This window comes from Malaclemys terrapin, chromosome 6 (genome assembly GCF_027887155.1).
Source record: "Malaclemys terrapin pileata isolate rMalTer1 chromosome 6, rMalTer1.hap1, whole genome shotgun sequence".
Taxonomy (NCBI): domain Eukaryota; kingdom Metazoa; phylum Chordata; order Testudines; family Emydidae; genus Malaclemys; species Malaclemys terrapin.
In genome coordinates this window covers 114,352,351-114,370,728 of record NC_071510.1, presented here as the reverse complement: position 1 = coordinate 114,370,728, position 18,378 = coordinate 114,352,351, and the positions used below count along the sequence as shown (strand labels likewise).

General features: G+C 38.9%; 1 protein-coding gene across 5 annotated transcripts in view; it reads left to right on the top strand.

Moving 5' to 3' along the window:
- The window catches only part of WDR7 (WD repeat domain 7), a 344,118-nt gene that overhangs the window by 20,197 nt on the left and 305,543 nt on the right, over positions 1-18,378 (top strand). For 4 of the 5 annotated variants that reach the window (XM_054032283.1, XM_054032282.1, XM_054032281.1 and 1 more), the window contains exons 2-6: positions 2,680-2,851; positions 4,803-4,909; positions 16,355-16,433; positions 17,018-17,192; positions 17,998-18,074. In XM_054032283.1, the coding sequence (XP_053888258.1) occupies positions 2,693-2,851; positions 4,803-4,909; positions 16,355-16,433; positions 17,018-17,192; positions 17,998-18,074 (597 nt within the window). In that variant the 5' untranslated portion in view covers positions 2,680-2,692. Of the gene's footprint in view, positions 1-2,679; positions 2,852-4,802; positions 4,910-16,354; positions 16,434-17,017; positions 17,193-17,997; positions 18,075-18,378 lie in introns of those variants that run through there. The other variant, XM_054032284.1, reaches the window with a different exon arrangement.

Genomic DNA, 18,378 nt, shown 5'->3' with positions numbered 1-18,378 from the left:
AAAGAGACCTTCTAAAAACGTTAAAATGTATTACTGGCACGTGAAACCTTAAATTAGAGTGAATAAATGAAGACTCGGCACACCACTTCTGAAAGGTTGCCGACCCCTGGTGTAGACACTGCCTTACTTAGGTCCCCTATTGGCTGTCTTGTCAATTTCATGGCAGAAGCAGTGAAATTGGCAAGAAAGCTGGGCAACTAGAGCACCACTGCCCTCTGGAGAGCTGGGTGGCTGGACCTGCTCCCGGCTGGGAGGTGCGGGGGAGAATGAACCCTGCTCTTGGCTGGGATCTGGGGCAAGAAACCTGGATAGCTGGACCCCACTCCCAGCTGGAAGTTGAGGTGAGAGGCGAGGAGGCTCACCCCTCCCCTGCTACTGAGGGGAAGGGAGAGGTGAGAAGCCCCCAGTGGCTTTCCCGCTCCCCACCGGGAGCCAGGCTATCTCGTCAATTTCATGGCTCCCAGCCGCAAAATTGACAAGGCTGCCTGGCTCCTTGTGGAGAGTGGGGTGCAGACTGCCAGGAGCCCGGGGCACAGCCAGGCTTCTGGCAGGGAGCTGTCAACAGAGCTGAGGAATTAGGCTCTTCTGCAGTTTCAGTCTGCTAGGCCACCTTTGAGTGTGTGGCTAACCAGTTACAAAATATACCTAATATGTTTGGGGCTAAATTCGAAACAGTATTTTGGCTTTGAAAAGAAACTTTAAAGCGCTTAAAAGGTTAGCTGTGTGGTAGAGGGAGCCATCTGGCATGTGCTAGAAGGACGGAAACCTCCGTAGGCTTTGTGTTCAAACCAGAAATGAACTTCTCTTAATGTTAAACCCCATTCTATTCCAAGTTTAAATACAAGAACTGGTAAAAAACAGTAGATAAAGACTATTAATCTTGTTTTTGCAGTCCGCTGACTCTCCCCACTCCACCCTTCCAAACTGGATAATACACCCATTGGTCCAAGTAAAATAGCTACTTTTAGACCTATTCAAACATCTGAGTTTTGGCTGGAGGCTCTCTTTCCCCCTCTGCTTTCCAGACCCTGTCGAATCTGGCTTTCTGGTTGTCTGATAATTTTTTTTTTTTTTTTAATCTCTGTCACCTGCCTTTCACTTAGCACCATTGTCCCAGTTGCTGCAAGGCAGCCATGTTGCCAACTTTGTTGAGGTGTTTTTTTTTTTTTTTTTTTTTAAATTGTGAATCTTGAGATATTTGGTGTTGGGGGTGGGGGGAAGGTCTCAGATCTTAACTGATTTGAGAATCTTAGCTTCCATTTAGCGCCCCCCCGCCCCCACACAAAAAAACCCTTCTAGCCCTCATAGTTGCAGAGAAAAGCTTGAAAACATGACCTCTAGAGGCTCAAAAAGCAAATAGAAACAAAACTGTTTTAAAAATCTCATGATTTCTAAGTGAAATTCATGGCTTTTTGGGATGTGACTCATGTCTCTTGAATGGTTGGAGTTGGCAATACTGATACAGGGAGGAAGCAGAAAAAGTCAGTGTTGCCAACTCTTGCGATTTTTATCAAAGCCTCTCAGTAGTTGGTGTTCTTCTTAAAGCGCCAGCTCTTGGAGTCTTCTGTTGACATGAAAATCTGGCTTTCATTAGGAGAAAAGATGTCCTCGTGGTTGCAGAGACAAACTTAAAAATGTGCCATGAGTGCACCGTAAAGGCTCAAAATGTAGCAGGCAAATAAAAAGAACCTAAAATATATTATTTTCAAAAATCTGCTGATGTCGTCGTAGCCATCATCTTTTGTTTTAGCGAATCTCATGATGTTTTGGGGCCTGACTTTTTTTTTTTTTTTAATTGCTTGGGGTCACAATGATTCAGTAACATACTATAGACTAGTCTGAATATGAACGAGGAGATTGTAATAACCTTTGACTGTTCTCTGAATCGTAACTCTGGCTAATACAGCACACTTTATGCATTTCAATATGATAATTGTAATTTAGGGAAAAAAAAAACCTCCCACAATATCAGCTCAGAATAATTCAATTTAAGTAATTCAAATAAAAATACTTTTGGGATTTATGCAGTTAATCTACAGAATATTACAGTGTCTTCTTTCAGTTGAGATTTTTAAAATATCAAGGTATTTTTCAAGTCAGTATTTTTTAAATGTCAGATGAATGGGGAGGAATACAAACCATGTCAGGTCTCTGTTGACTGGGCATCTAGCAAATACATATGAGTATACACCACTTCAGACATTTACTTCTTAAACACTTTGGGTAAGAGAAGAATGACACTTGGGGAAAAATGACTGAGTTCGGTGTTGAAAAGCCACCTGTTAAAAAAGTGTAAGCAACAATATATTATAATACAAACTCTTGCATGCATCTTGAGGTTCTAATAATATCACAAACCACTGAGTTTTACAGATGATTTCTTAAAGTATCTATTATTCTGTCCCTGGTTAGTATTTGAAGACACATTTTAAAATGTTCAATGACTAGGAAAAAAAATCTTGAGCACATTTTGTATTTTACAGTAGGTATAATTGATGATGATGTTGTTGTTAAGTTTGTCGGGGGATGAGGATGTGGTAAGTGAATCAGCTCTGACCAACACCGTAATCTTTTTGCACAGTTTATAGAGTTTTGGTTTTGGGTTTTTAAATCCTTAAGGCTGCAAAAATGACAAAAGTCCTGAAACTCTGATATTAATGATCTTGATAAAATTTACAGGAGTGAAAGCAAAATGGCAGGAAACAGCCTTGTTCTACCAATCGTGCTTTGGGGTCGCAAAGCTCCCACACACTGCATATCAGCCATACTGTTAATGGATGATGTTTCAATGATTGTCACAGGATGTCATGATGGACAGATATCTCTCTGGGACCTTTCATTAAATCTAGAAGTAAGTCTAAATCTTGAATTAAATATTTCTGTATTTAAAGGTGCGTATCATTGTCCTGAAAGCGTATTTTATTCTTTGGTGTAATTACGTCTGTTCCAGAAAATATGCAATTGTTTTCACACTGCTCCTTTATCCCTCCCCTCTTGCTCACAACTAATCCCTGATTTTGCACCATGAACAACTCAGTGTTATGTTAAGAGCTTGGTCTACAATAGATAATTTAGCCAGTACAGCTAACTTAATATACACTGCAGTTCTTATAGTAAAGACGACTTAATTGTTAAGTCTTTTTTTAAATTCTCCTCAAAAAGAGTATTTGTACTGGGTAAACAAGTTGAATAACACCTCAGTTATGCAGTTGTAGTTTGAATCTGCAAATCAGATTAGCTATCCATGCAGGATTTCTGTTGGCCAAAAACTCTAAACCCTAGTGCCTATTCATAGGCTTAGTGTTTTTTTTTTTTTTTACAGAAGAGATTTGATTTTTTTTTTTTTTAAATAAAAAAATCATTGCAACATGGAAAATCAATAAATCCAGCTGAAGATTGGTATCTCGTGTCACTTGTTTCTGGGCCTTTTAGTTTTGGGGGACAAACTGCCAGATCAATTAGACATGAATGACGAATGTAGGTAAACTTTTTAGTTGGGGTTTGAAGCCAGTAATTGCTCATCTCAGCTGACTGCCAGTAGCTGAAATGAGAGTTCTCACACATGCCTTTCCAATCCTTGTTCCGTGGAAGCTAATGTTGACTGGGGTAATTAATTTTTTAAAGCCAATATTTCCCTTCCCATGTCTGACCTTTCTTGACCCAGAAGCTGCAAAAGCTGCTGCATTTCTTTCAGCTTCAGCTGATTGGTTTATGAAAACAGACATCACATCTTGGAAATTTATATTTAATGTTTTTTTAAATACGAACTTTTAAAAAAGCACATCTGTATTCTTTAACTTTTATTTCTGTAGAAACAGGATCAGAAGGGGGATTAGTAGTTGAGATTGCGACTGCTTACTTACAGGTTTCAGCTGCTGACACTCTCAGCTGCAAGTGCCCATCTCAAATGGGCTGTTATGGCCTATAGTGATTTGTTGGAAACAAATACACCGCTACCTCAATATAACGTGACCCGATATAACAAGAATTCGGATATAAGGCGGTAAAGCAGTGCTCCGGGGGGGCGGGGCTGCGCACTCCAGTGGATCAAAGCAAGTTCAATATAATGCGGTTTTACCTATAACATGGTAAGATTTTTTTGGCTCCCGAGGACAGCGTTATATCGAGGTAGAGGTGTAGTTCTCAGTTAAAAAGTAATCCTCTTATAAAAGCAGTAACACAAATCAGGCAGTGGCGTTATATTGGATAACTGCGGTTCTCAAGCAGTTAAAGACACTTGTTTTTTGAACCCATGCCCATGCAGAACATGCAAGTATTTAATACAACCACAAATCTTTGGGGGGAGTGTATATTTTTAACAGAGGAAATACTTTCTATAGGACATGAAGTAGATATGGTCTTTCATAAATTTGAATAATTTTTTGTTTTATTTTAAACTTTAAATTTAAAACCTTTAATTTTGGGGAAGGATATGGCTTAATGAAAACTATGAATTAATTATTTTTGTAGCAATACAGCATGACTTATCCAAATTTAGCATCCAATTAAAAAACCCTTGGTAGAGCCAGCTTGAATAAAGTTATGGGTCTTTCAAATACTTTCATTCCAGCACCTGTTGGCAGTTGGTTCTCTTGCACAGCAGACCAGCTTGTCGTAGAGCTAGCCTGTCATAAAATACTCATACTTTTAAAATATTATATTACCACAGCTGCACTAATAATGCATCTATATAGATAAAAACCTCTGGCAAACTTTTTTTGTCTTTCTGGTTATGTGATTTAACTGCTCTGCTAATAGTAGGTACAGTGAGTTTACTGTATACTTTACTTCTGTAATTCTAGATTAATCCCAGAGCGCTGCTGTTTGGTCACACAGCTTCAATTACATGTTTGTCCAAAGCCTCTGCTTCCAGTGAAAAACAGTATATAGTGAGTGCATCTGAAAGTGGGTGAGTTTTTCTATAGATTAAGTAATATGTAGATTTGTTGTTTTAAAATAAAGGAAATTAGAGATGGAAGAGAGAGAGATCAGGTCACTCACAATAGAGTATCTCTTTCCAGTGTAGGTTTCCTAAAGTATTTTTATCTAGTCCTTTAAACATCCTACTTCCAAATAGTCTATGTGATGGGACTTTTCTAACCTAAGAGCCCGATTCTTTTTGACATTGCCGTTAGATCTAGAAGTAAGTCTAAACCTTATATTTAATCTTTCTGTATTTAAGGTGCGTATCATTGTCCTGAAAGCAGTTTTTATTCTTTGATGTAAATATGTCTGTTCCAGAAAGCATCGGATTGTTTTCACACTGCTCCTTCATCCCTCCCCTCTTTCTCTTTCTCACAACCAATCCCTGATTTTGCACCATGAACAGCTCATTGTTATACAAAGAGATTGGTTTACAGCAGATAATATAGCCAGTAAAGCTTACTTAATTTACACTGGCGTTCTTATAGTAAAGATATCTTAAATTTTGTCTTTTTTTTTTAATTCTCCTCAAAAAGAGTGGTTTTTACTAGCTGAACAATTTGAATAACACCTCATTATGCTGTTGTAGTTTGCATCTGCAAATCAGATTAACTATCCATGCAGGATTTCTGTTGGCCAAAACCAGATTGTCTTGAAATTGTGGCAAATCCAGATACCCACATTGTGATGAAGAGGAAACAGCTGCCTATGTAGGTGGACTCAATCTTAGTTCTCATTTAACAACCAAATGCCCATTGCTTCTGAGAGAGAGTTAGTTTTAAATTAGAGCAATGAGCAGGCATGTGTTTTTACTCCTCATGCCTTTTCCTGTCTGTGGTCAAGTGCTCACTGAATTCAGTAGGTGCTAGGATGACCAGGGGTCCCGATTTTATAGGGACAGTCCTGATATTTGGGGCTTTCTCTTATATAGGCACCTATTACTCCCCACCCCCATCCCGATTTTTCACCCTAGTAAGTGCAGGATAGTCCTACTACAGGTTGTTGGTGGGGAATAATTCCTAATATGTAGCTTAAATTTAATTTCTTTTCTATCATTTTATTCATTCAGTTCTCCTTTGTTCACTCTTGATGCTTTTCTCAGTTGAAAAGGATAATTTTGGAATTTTTTTTTTAAATAAAGCATATTATTGGGTAAATTGAGTAAACTTTCAGTGTAATGGAAAGGATTTAAACACACAACTCCTATTTATCCCCATTCTCTCTCTCTTCCCGCCCCCTCTCCCACCCACCTCACTTGTATGAGGTAGCACTGAAACAGTGTCTTAAACTTTATTTATTGTGCTACAGACTGAGATTGCTGGTCCTCTTTTCTAGTTCAAATCCCTTTTCTCTGGGTAACTTGTCTGTCTACATCCTTTTCCCAGTATGTCATCTATGGGCATGATTTTGTTAGGAAAATTGTCTGCAAAGATTGATATAAAGTAGTTAATTATTTGTTTCCTAATTGACTGGATGCCATCACTTCTATTAAAGTTAGCTTTCTGTATAAAACAGGTTTTCCATAGAGTTGAGAAACATAATGCCTGACTTGAAAGTACTGGTACTAGGGGAGAATGGGCCAGTTAAAGTTAATTTTGATCTCCAAATAAGTTACAAAAGTTTCTTTACTGAATAACGGTGTGTATTCTATGACTCTCCCAGTCTTTGAAGCTCTCTGGTTTGTGTTTAGGGTTAAGATCTGGATTATTTGCAATGGGTGTCATTGGTGAGGAAAAATAATTTATCTCTAATTCTATCCCAAACCCATAGAGTTGCTTAAGGATGTGTGTAAATTTTTGAAGTGTGTGATTTTTTTTTTTAAATCTATTTTATTAAACAAATCCAGTTTGATCTAAATTTATATAAGATGAGAGCACAGACTGCAGTTGGCTAGTGATATTTACACTGATGCAATTTTCTTGTTCAGTAAAAACCCAGTGTATGGCTGCATTATATCACCCCGCTCTGCTACTGCTTTGAGATGGCTGGCTTGATAGTACCATAAAATATTTGGAACAGCTGTTTTAACGGGTCTGTCCAAAGTATCTGCACTCAGTCTTGGTCTTGTCTTGTTAGAATTTATATGGAATAGCATCCTCTGTATTCCTGTTAGAGTTTTTTTCTGGAATAATCAAAGAAAGACTTTGGAACAAGAAGAATATCCTTGGCAGAATGTTCATTTTGACTGTGACTGTTCTCCCACCCAAGAAATTGCATACTTCCCTCAGCACTACAAATCTTTTGTCATTTGCTGAAGTAGTGGTTTGACAATCAGAGCACTCTTCTAGGTTATTTTGAGAATTTAGCTCCCAAGTATCTTATAGAATTGTTTCCCATTTGTACCCAAATGTTTTCTTGAGGAGTGATGTTTCAGAGTTTGGCTAATGTATGGCTAGCATTTCAGTTTTGGTGTAGTTTACTTTAAATCCAATACCAAAGTTGTGGATTTCTTTAGCAACTAATTTTAGGAAAATACTTTGTTTTAGGTAAAAATATGATTACATCTGCATATAATGCTGTTTTCTGATGCGTTCCCGCAAGTTTGATTCCTGTGGTAGATTTGTTGTTCTTTATCCTTGTGAAAAAGTCTCTCCATGGCCAGTGCAAAAAGTAGAGAAGACAATGGACATCCCTGCCTAGGCCCTCTGTGCAATTCAAATAGGGGAGATTTAGCCCATTAACTCTGAGCTGCTTTTGGCTGGTGTAGAAAAGCAGTTATTCATTTAAGGAACTGGTGGCCAAAATCCATATGGGACAAGCCTTGAAACAAGGAAATTCCACTCTATTCTATCAAAGGTTTTCTCTGAGTCTAGTGATAAAAAAGAAATGGATCTTTTTTTCATCTGGCATTATGGATAATTACAGGTACCCTTCAAATCTGTCTATTCTTAACAAATACAGATTGATCAGGATTTATATAAGATGGCAATTGACTATCTCATATTTTTTGCTAAAATCTTTTTTGTGATTCAGTAGTGGTAAGGGCTGTTAGGAGCTGTTTAAGGTAAAGTCTATTCCATCTTTAGGGAGAAAAACCACAGTAGCTTTTTTCATAGGTTGAGGAAGTTCCTTCCCTAACAGAATAGCGTTGAAGGTGGCTCTCAAGGGACCCAGCAATACCCTCCCTAAATACCTGGTAAAATTCAGCTGGCAAGCCATTAGGTCGTGGAATTTTACCTCTGTCATACTTGCTATTACCTCTAGGATTTCTTCTTCTGTTATTTCTTTGTCTAAAGTTTCTTTATCAATTTTGCTTATCTTTGGTGAACTTACTACTTCCAGATATTTTTGAATAACTTCAGAAGTTGGAGTATCTGAGGTATGGAGGTTTTTATAATAAACAGCTAAAATAGCACATTTCAGCAGGGTGCATAACTATCTTTTGCTGATTTCTCCCCCCCCCCCATAATCGATGGAAGATGATGCTCTTGAATACCTTAAAGCTTTTAGCCAATAGGCTATCACTTTTATTTCCTTTTTCATAAAACTTGTGATTTGTAAACCTAAGGGCTTTTTCAGTGGCATCTATCATGCCTAATCTTAATTAGTTATGTTGTTTTTGTGGGATTTTTTTGAACCTGCATCTTTTATGACTGTCTTGAGACCTTTTTATCTCCTGTGCTAATTCTATTTTTTTCTTGAACTTCCTTTTTTTCATTTGAGAGGCTGTCCTTGTCAACTGCCCCCTAAATACTGCTTTTCCTGTCTCCCAGAGAAGGCCTCTTTTTATATTGTCTGTATAATTTATTTGGAAGTATTGAATAGTGTCCTGCAATCTGCAATAGTACTGCAATCTGATCTTTGTTTTGGAGAAGCAAGCAGTTCATTTTCCAAAAAAGTGACCTTTGTGACCCAAACCAGCCAGCAAGTATTACTTTAGCTGGTGCATGATCTGACCATGTAACGTTGACAACTATTGCAGAACTCGTCTGCTTCATTAGGGATTTAGGGATTAACATTAGCGTTATTCTAGGATGTAATGGATGATGGTATGAATAAAATATGTAATCTCTTTCCCCTGTATGCAGTTCTTTCCAGCAATCTGAGAGAGTGAATTGTTGACACAAGGAAGTTAGTGCTGCATCTGCTTGTCAATCCACCTTGTCTTTTTTTTTTTTTTTTTTTTTTTTTTTTTTTTTAATAAGATCTGTCCCAGTATGGATTCTGTGTGCATTTGAAGTCTCCTCCAAGTATAATTTTCCTTTTCCCAAAGTGTTGGCAGTGTTTTAAAGAAATCCTTAAAAAAGATTTTTGCTTTTGGTTGGGAGTATAAATGATATTAAAAACCCAGCAATTGTCCTCTTCAACCATGTGAATTGTCCTTCCTTATCCTTTAAATTGATCTTTAATTTGAAAAGGTATGTTTACTATGCCCGCTAGTCTGTTCTTTTCTTTGGTTGAAGCAAAAAATGTCTGCTGCAACCAATTAGCTTTCATTACAATAATTTATCCATCCTGAAATGAGTTTATTGAACAAGAATAATCTGTGTGATTTTTTTGTTTTTTTAAATAAATTCTATTCTACCATGGCTTTTTTCCCTGTTAATGACATTATTTATCCCTTTTACATTCAAAGATGTCACTTTAGGAAGACTATTGAGAGTAATTGTTTAGCTTATTGGAAAAACTTGAAATAATTGTGATAGTTAGCTGTTTGATGTCATGTATCCATCTCTGGTCAATGTCTCACCTGTGTCTGATTATGTTGCATTCATGATTGTGTTCCTGAATATAGCTTGGTTTCTGTTTTAAACTTGTATTAATTTTCCCCCCTCCCCCCCCGCCCCACATCCTGATTTTTCGCTCTTCTCTCCTACATTCCACTTACTCTAAAACTGCAAATAAAATATCAACGTAACATGTAAACCAATCCCCAAATGACTGTGCTTTGCTGAACTCTGTACTCTCCCTATGAATGCTTGGACTGCTTCTCTTGCAATCCAAAGTAGGTACAATCTTCACTTATAGGACTTTGACCCTCAACCTTAGGGATAGATTACCATCTGATCATTTGAGTTATAGGGAGGATTTACACAGAACCCTTAAACACTCTTTCCCATCCCCTCTTTATTTTCTCCAATCTCCTCCATCCTTGGGATTCCTTCCTGCCCCCTTCCTCTTATTATCCTTTTATTTCATCTATGTTTTAAAATATAGAACCCAGCTATTAATGATCACCCCCAATTAAAGCAAATTCATACTATTTCCTTTATAGCATTTACATAGTTATTATTCATCTGTTAATTCCTGGTGACTCCCAAGAAGTCCCTTCTGGTTAGTCTTTAGGTTATTCTCAGGTATCCAAGTTCTCTTGTTCAGCTTCACTACTGCCATTGCCAATATGGTCATTAGAGACTTTCTTTTCTTTTTTTTCCTGGGTTTCACTCTTTGCCAAGATTTTTTTCATAAGCTTATCTGTAATTACTACCTCTGGAGAGTCGTCTTGTACATATGAAAATTGGATTTTTATTCCAAGTGGCTGGAGTGTGTCCCCCTTCTTCCCCCCCCCCCCCCCAAGCCTCTTACTGTATAATGCTGAGTTTAGAACCTGAATGAGAGTTTAAATGGGAATTCCCAGTGTAGCAGATATCTGGCCTTCCGAGTGTTGCTGTAATTTCCCCCAGCTCTCTTCTCTTTTCTAAAGTTAGGGCAGAGAGGTCATGAAAAGAATTGCAGCTTGTGGCCTTTGAATATGAGCGCTGAATGCTCTCTGGTTTGCTTCATAATTATTTTTTTTCCTGCTGATAATCATGAATTTTCACTTTCAGGTCTCTAGGTTTATTATTATTATTGGGGGGGGGGGGAGTTAGCAGCATCCTATGTGATCTCTCCACTTTTACCACTTTTTAGGAAGCTCAGATGTAACAACTCCACAATTAAAGTTTTTGCATACCAGTTTGGATTTCCTCTTTCAGCATTTCCAGGCAGCCCCTTATTTCTGTTGTTCCTTCTCCCTCAGTGCCATTCGGCTCTGCTGTTCTTTTTCTCTCTTCTTGCTTTTCTGAGGCCAGTCTCTAGCACGCTACCGAGTCACTTACTTCCTTCTTTATTGCAAGAAGTTCGGTGTCTCATCATTTCTCGTGGCCTTAAACTCAGAGATCATCTACAGAATGTAGCCATTTGATTTTCCTCAGCCCTGGCATTTCTGCCTAATATGGCTGCCACGTGTTCTCTTGGAGTCTGAGAGGTCTCCCTATGCAGTGAGCCAGAAACACTCTTTTTAGTGAGGTATCTTTTTAAAATTTTCATATTTTCTTGGAGAATCAATCCTCTGCTACAGTTTGGCTTACTCTGACACCTCTCCTCCGCAATGAAACCAACCAAACCATCACATGGTGGATGGAAAATAGGCCAGATATCCTTCTTCCTCGAGGAAAAGTCATTTCTTGCAGTCACGAGGTTCTCTTCCAAGTATAAGCCTAATTTGTTTTTAGGAACAGGGGTAGCGATTTCTTTTTTTTGTATACTTCAAGTAAGCATAAGCCTTATTTCCCTCAGATGCTTAATAGTGTCACAAAGGCTTTGGGCTCTCAATGTTTCCACTCTGTGGACTTGCACTGTGCAGAGATGAGCTTGCATTTTCTTTCTCATTCCAGTGGGAAGCTATCTCCTCTAACTGTTGGATCTCCTTTCCCTAGATGGTAACTCTTTGAGTTATGCCAACTTTCCTTTTTAGGGCTTGTCTATACCTGAAAATTATTCCAGAATAACGTAAGATGTAAATTTCAAGTGCAATAGTTATTCCAGAGTAACTCCATGTGTAGAGACAAGTTTCAGAGTAACAGCCGTGTTAGTCTGTATCCGCAAAAAGAAGAACAGGAGTAACAGACTCCAAAGAGAGACTGCAGAGCTAGAATTGATATGCAAACTAGACACAATCAACTCCGGTTTGAATAAGGACTGGGAATGGCTGAGCCATTACAAACGTTGACTCTATCTCCCCTTGTAAGTACTCTCACACTTCTTATCACACTGTCTGTACTCGGCTAGCTTGATTATCACTTCAAAAGTTTTTTTTCTCTTAATTAATTGGCCTCTCAGAGTTGGTAAGACAACTCCCACCTGTTTATGCTCTCTGTATGTGTGTATATATATCTCCTCATTATATGTTCCATTCTATATGCATCCGAAGAAGTGGGCTGTAGTCCACGAAAGCTTATGCTCTAATAAATTTGTTAGTCTCTAAGGTGCCACAAGTACTCCTGTTCTTCCATGTGTAGAGAAGCCCTTAGGGTACATCTACACTACAGGGGGGAGTCGATTTAAGATACGCAAATTCAGCTACGTGAATAGCGTAGCTGAATTCGACGTATCACAGCCGACTTACCTCGTTGCGAGGACGGCGGCAAAATCGACTTCTGCGGCTTTCTGTCGGTGGCGCTTACTACCACCTCCGCTGGTGGAGTAAGAGCGCCGATTCGGGGATCGATTGTCGCGTCCCAATGGGACGCGATAAATCGATCCCCGAGAGGTTGATTTCTACCCGCCGATTCAGGCGGGTAGTATAGACCTAGCCTTAGTGTTCTCCTTCCTCTTTTTTTAGATCAGGAGAGGCCCCCCCGGAAACTGCTGGAAATCTTTTAGAGTCTGTGGACTAGGGTCCTAGCCACGGAAAAACAGAAACTTTAAAGGGAATTTACTTGAAATTCTTTGTGGACCTAAAGAGAGAGGGACCTAATGCTTTTTATATGTAATGGGTGAACAAGTTAATGAATCGCAAGTATTCCAAACAGAATCAATCAGATCCAGGCTGCCAATCATGGATCACAAAGGCCACCTGATTTCATGGCATTAATGGACCTAACAATGCCTCTTTTTACATCCCTATCACTCTCTTCCACCAAAAGTAACCTGAGGTTTCTATTGGGTTTTAGTATTTCCAATTCAACTCTTTTCCATTTGTCCTGGCATCTGCCCTGAGAGTGTTCACAAAAGTCACGTTGGTCAGAGCACTGGTCTGTTGTTAAGGGTTTTTTGAAGAATTAATCGTTTGAATGAGTGGTTTCTTTGGGTACACAAACACGTTCAACAACAACAACAAAAAACAGAACTCCAAAGTCCCATCGACTTTGGATATGAGCCATACATTTCAAGGTGTACCTCAATATTGGTGGAAGCAATATTGCTTCAATCAAATGAATGAGACAAACTCTTTACCCCTTAACATTCTGATTTATAGTCAAGAAATGTGGTTAACCAGTTATAGATCTGTTTGTATCCAAATATGTAGTAAGGAAATTCTCCTCTTCTGCAGCTGGAATGGTCAGAGTTGTAGCTCTACGTGACCTCCCAACCTTGAAATAGTGAGAAGAACTGACAGAAATTTGGAATTTCTGTACCATGGGATCTTCCAACATTTCAGCTTTTTTCATTTTGATTTTAAATGAAAAGTAGAAATTTCCCACAAAACAAAGTCTCCGAAAGTATTTCAGTTAGAATCAATCAAAATGTTTTATTTTGACTTTGAAATCTTTGTTAAAGTTAGAGATTAAATTTTAAATTATAATAAAAATTGGTGATTTGATATTCCAACTGGTAATTTGTAATTGGTTCTCTAAATAGTAATTTGTAGGGTGATAAAATAAAAATATAAAAAAATAAATTTAGAAATAAATGGGAAGTTTTAAATGTTTCTTACAACAAGGTTGAAATGGAATATTATGGCCTTAATAAAATGCTTCATTTTGATATTTTTAAATGAAAACATACCCCTGGAAAAGTTTTGATCAGATCTTCTAGTGGGCTCCTCTATAATTCCATGTTCCCATTCTAGTGATGAATTATTAAATAAAGAACACAGCATTGATCATCCTCTAAGTATTTAGCTGAGTAAGCAAAATGGTTTTTTTGGGGTCTGCTTATTGCATCAGAGAATCCATCGATGCTTCTTTCCATGAAACCTGTCTGGTCATTCAGTGACAGACCTGCGGGTGGCTATATTACAACAGAAAAACTTCAAAAACAGACCCCAACGAGAGACTGCTGAGCTAGAATTGATATGCAAACTAGACACAATCAACTCCGGTTTGAATAAGGACTGGGAATGGCTGAGCCATTACAAACACTGACTCTATCTCCCCTTGTAAGTATTCTCACACTTATTATCAAACTGTCTGTACTGGGCTAGCTTGATTATCACTTCAAAAGTTTTTTTTTTTTTCTCTTAATTAATTGGCCTCTCAGAGTTGGTAAGACAACTCCCACCTGTTTATGCTCTCTGTATGTGTGTATATATATCTCCTCAATATATGTTCCATTCTATATGCATCCGAAGAAGTGGGCTGTAGTCCACGAAAGCTTATGCTCTAATAAATTTGTTAGTCTCTAAGGTGCCACAAGTACTCCTGTTCTTCCTTTTGCGGATACAGACTAACACGGCTGTTACTCTGAAATCTTTCCATGAAATACTTCATCCAGGTCCAAGCATCCTGTGCTCACCTGCCTGGACATTGAGTGGAATTAACCAAGAGAAAAGCGACTTCAAAATGATAATACACATTCTCCTAGTCTGTAAGAAAAATCTCCACTGGATGATACTTTTAAATTGTTTATTTGGTGGATTCAGCTTAAGCAACCTGGTTGTCTAGGTGGCGCCCATTTGTAGTTCGTCAAGGAACAATTCCCCACAGCAGGTCTCTGATGGGCAACTGTCGCCTCTCATAGAGACAATGACTTGGTGCCTCAGCCCTACTGCATGCACCCCTTTGTACCCTTTCCAGCATATTCGAGTCCAAAACAAAGGAAAACATTCTAAAAATACTAAAAATCAGGATAATCCAAGGATTTGTTGGCAGGTCTCCAGGCTAGTGTCTGTGCAGTTAGTCTCTCCTTGTCCTGTGCTTGGTCATCTCATCCATCTAGCATGGAACCTTAGGTTCTTGGCTAGAAACAGATTTTCCTCATTGAGGAAGCAGCAGAGCTCTGTTCTCCTTCCTGGTTAGATCTCAACTGGGCTAGGTCTCCGCCTTCTAACTCTCTTCTCCATGCCTGACATTGACTGCAAGGCCAGCTGGGTCCACAGGCTCTCCTTAATCCTCTCAGTGCCAGTGTGGCACCTGTCTGCCCCATCACATAGCAGCATCAAGTGATACTTTCACTTTTCAGCAATTTAAAAGCTGTGAAATTACCCTCAGTCTTCACTGCCACATGATAAAGCAGTAAAAGCAGTGGTGCTTTAAGATATGGAAAAGGAAAACCTAGTTCTTTAGTCTTAGTATTTAATAGGTGATTGGAAATAAAGGTTGTTGAAAATATTTGCACGAGAGAAATCAGGAGCCCTGATCTCTACACAAGCATCCTATTTATTTATTTATTTATTTATTTATTATTTGTGACAAGTCTTGGCTCCTCTCTTCTTCTTTCCATTGTAACTAAAAAAATGCCAGAGAAGCAGACCTTGCATGGAAGGCTGTGGATTTAAAAAATAGAGAGAGATGACTCTGAAAAAGGAAGGGGAATTAAAAGAAGGCTGACTGCTACCTGACCTAAACATTTGGAATGGACTAGATCAGTGGTTCTCAACCAGGGGCTTGTGTACCCTGGGAGATACGTAGAGGTCTTCCTGGGGTTACATCAACTCCTCTAGATATTTGCCTAGTTTTACAGCAGGCTATGAAAAAAACACTAGCAAAGTCAGTACAAACTAAAATTTCATACAGACAATAACTTGTTTGTTGCTTTTTATACCATACACTAAAATGTAAGTACACTATCTATATTCCAATTGATTTATTTTATAATGATATAGTAAAAATGAGAGAGTAGCAATTTTTCAGTAATAGTGTACTGCACAGGCGCCAGCTTCCTCTGGGCCTCGGGGGTGTTCAGCCCCTGCTCCACCCCCTTCCAACAAGCTGCACCCTCCGCCCCGCCTCTTACTGCCCCAGGCCACGCCTCCACCCCGCTTCTTTGCACCCCTGTCCCACCTTTTCCTGCCTAGTTCCACCCTGCCCCCGCTCTTCACCCACTCAGCACCTCCTGCACACCATGAAACAGCTGATTGCACTGGGTGGGAGATACTGTGGCGGAGAGGAAGGAGTTGTTCAGTGGGGCCACTGGCAGACGGGAGGCGCTGCGGGGAGGGGGTAGCTGGCTGCTAGTGCGTGCTAAGTACCCACTAATTTTTTTTCTGTCGGTGCTCCAGTCCTAGAGCACTCATGGGATCGTCACCTATGGTGTGCTGTGACACTTGTATTTTTATGTCTGATTTTGTAAGCAAGTTGCTTTTAAGTGAGGTGAAACTTTGGGATACGCAAGACAAATCAGACTCCTGAAAGGGGTACAGTAGTCTAGTCTGGAAAGGTTGAGAGTCACTGGACTAGAAGACCCAATATAGCTTTCTTGAAACCAAAATAATTCTGTAACTTGCAAGACCTTTGAAAAATGAAGTGCATGGGCATGATCAGAGTTACTTACCCTATGTGTTTTTTAGGGAGATGTGTCTGTGGGATGTGAATGATGGGAGATGTATAGAATTTACAAAACTCGCCTGCACCCATACTGGAATACAGGTTGGTATTGTATTCATGTAAATGCTAAAATGCTTGAGAGGGCCTGTACTATATTTTATACAGTTGAGGAACTATTTAGCTCCATCGCTGTAGTCTTGTTGCTAATACTGGGCTGTTATCTTCACAAGTTCACTTATGCCAGTTTATAAAATATATTTCTACATTGTCACCCTAGAAATGGGTTGCATTTCAGCTTTTGAAAAATTGTCAAGAATTAATTTACAGCGATTATATTTATCATCAGGCAAGTAGCACTGCTCCCCACAGAGACCAGCTGGAATGTAAAGCCAAATATTTGGTCAGCCAATTCCAGAAATTTTTAAAATATTTGGTTATGTGATGTAATACCACAATGTGTTTTGGGGCAGAAGGGTGTATGGATTTAAAAACAAACAAACAAATTGTAAATACCTGGCTGGCCTCTGCTAGTTAATCAAGGAATTCTAACTTATCAAAATAATTTATGAAAATAGAAAATAATTGTAATACACCAATAACACCATAGAGATCAAAAACCTATAATTAGATTGTGATTTAAAAAATATTAACTGGTTTCTTAAGGGACTCTGTTCTCTTTACAACAGTTCTACCAGTTCACAGTTGGGACTCAGCGTGAAGGCAGGCTACTGTGTCATGGCCATTACCCAGAAATTCTTGTTGTGGATGCTACCAGTCTCGAGGTTCTTTATTCCTTAGTGTCAAAGATTTCTCCCGACTGGATCAGCTCCATGAGTATTATTCGATCCCATAGAACACAAGGTAATGAGAAGTTGTTTGGGTTTATTGTACTTTTCTTTTTTAAGTAAGAAAAACAGCTACTTTTTTTTTTTTCTAGTCTCCTGGCAAAGTCTAGACTGGAATGTGTCACTTCATGTTGAAATCACACATTTTCAAATGTTTCTTCCATTTGAAGGATTAAGGCTATCTTTGCCAAAAATCATTAAGAATTTGGTGTCGGTGAAAGGTACAAGCTTGGTAGCCTTTGAGACTGCAGTTTTTTTTTGTTAATCCACAGAATAAGAATTACTGTTCAGACCCTGGCTTTGTATACTGGCCTGAACTGTAATTCAGAGCAGTTGCTTCTAGGAATGGTAGTGTAGTTCAGTCTCCATACGTTTTCAATAAATCGTTACTACTATGTAACCTGGCCCTGTGCATGGGTCTATCCAAACCCCACAGAGGGAGACCCAACCCTTAAGAGTTTGTGATCACATCTGCACAATCTACTTGGAGTGGAGTCTTATTTTGACATCTAACGTAGGCAGAGCTTGGCTCATGTGCACAGCTTGGGAGAGTGCCACTCCGTCATTTTTTTTCTCCCCAATTTGAGCTCTATGTATGCAGAGAATTCCTCACTCCCACAAAGCAAAAGAACAAATGGGAAATTAGTGCATTGTTTTCTTTGCATATAATTTGCCAGTTCTAATTTAACGACTTGAATTTGGAACAAGCACTTCATGAATTCATTAAAAACTTTTAGAATATTTTTGATGTTTGTAAACTCTTGTACAACATATCTTTCATTTTATTGTAACTTCTTTCCTGCCCCTCTCTCACCCACCAGAGGATACTGTCGTAGCAGTTTCAGTGACTGGTATTCTGAAAGTGTGGATTGTAACTTCTGAAGTTAGTCGGATGCAGGTAAGCAGAGAAGTTTCTGAATCTGAATTCTTCCTTCACTGTCAAACATTGCATGGGGCATGAACAAGGCTCTGCAATTTCCATTGTGGGCCACTCTCGGTATGTTCTCTGTGTTGAGTCCCATAATTTTTTCCTCTTAGTATTGTTGAACAGAGAAATTCTTTTGGTCAGCATCTTTTATGTGATCCTCCAGCTGCCCAAGAGCCATAATAATTAACCTCTCCTCTGCCTTCCAAAAAGGGACTCCTTATTCTCTAAATTCTCCCTTAGATCAGCTGCAAACTCTTTAGGGATGTCATTTTTC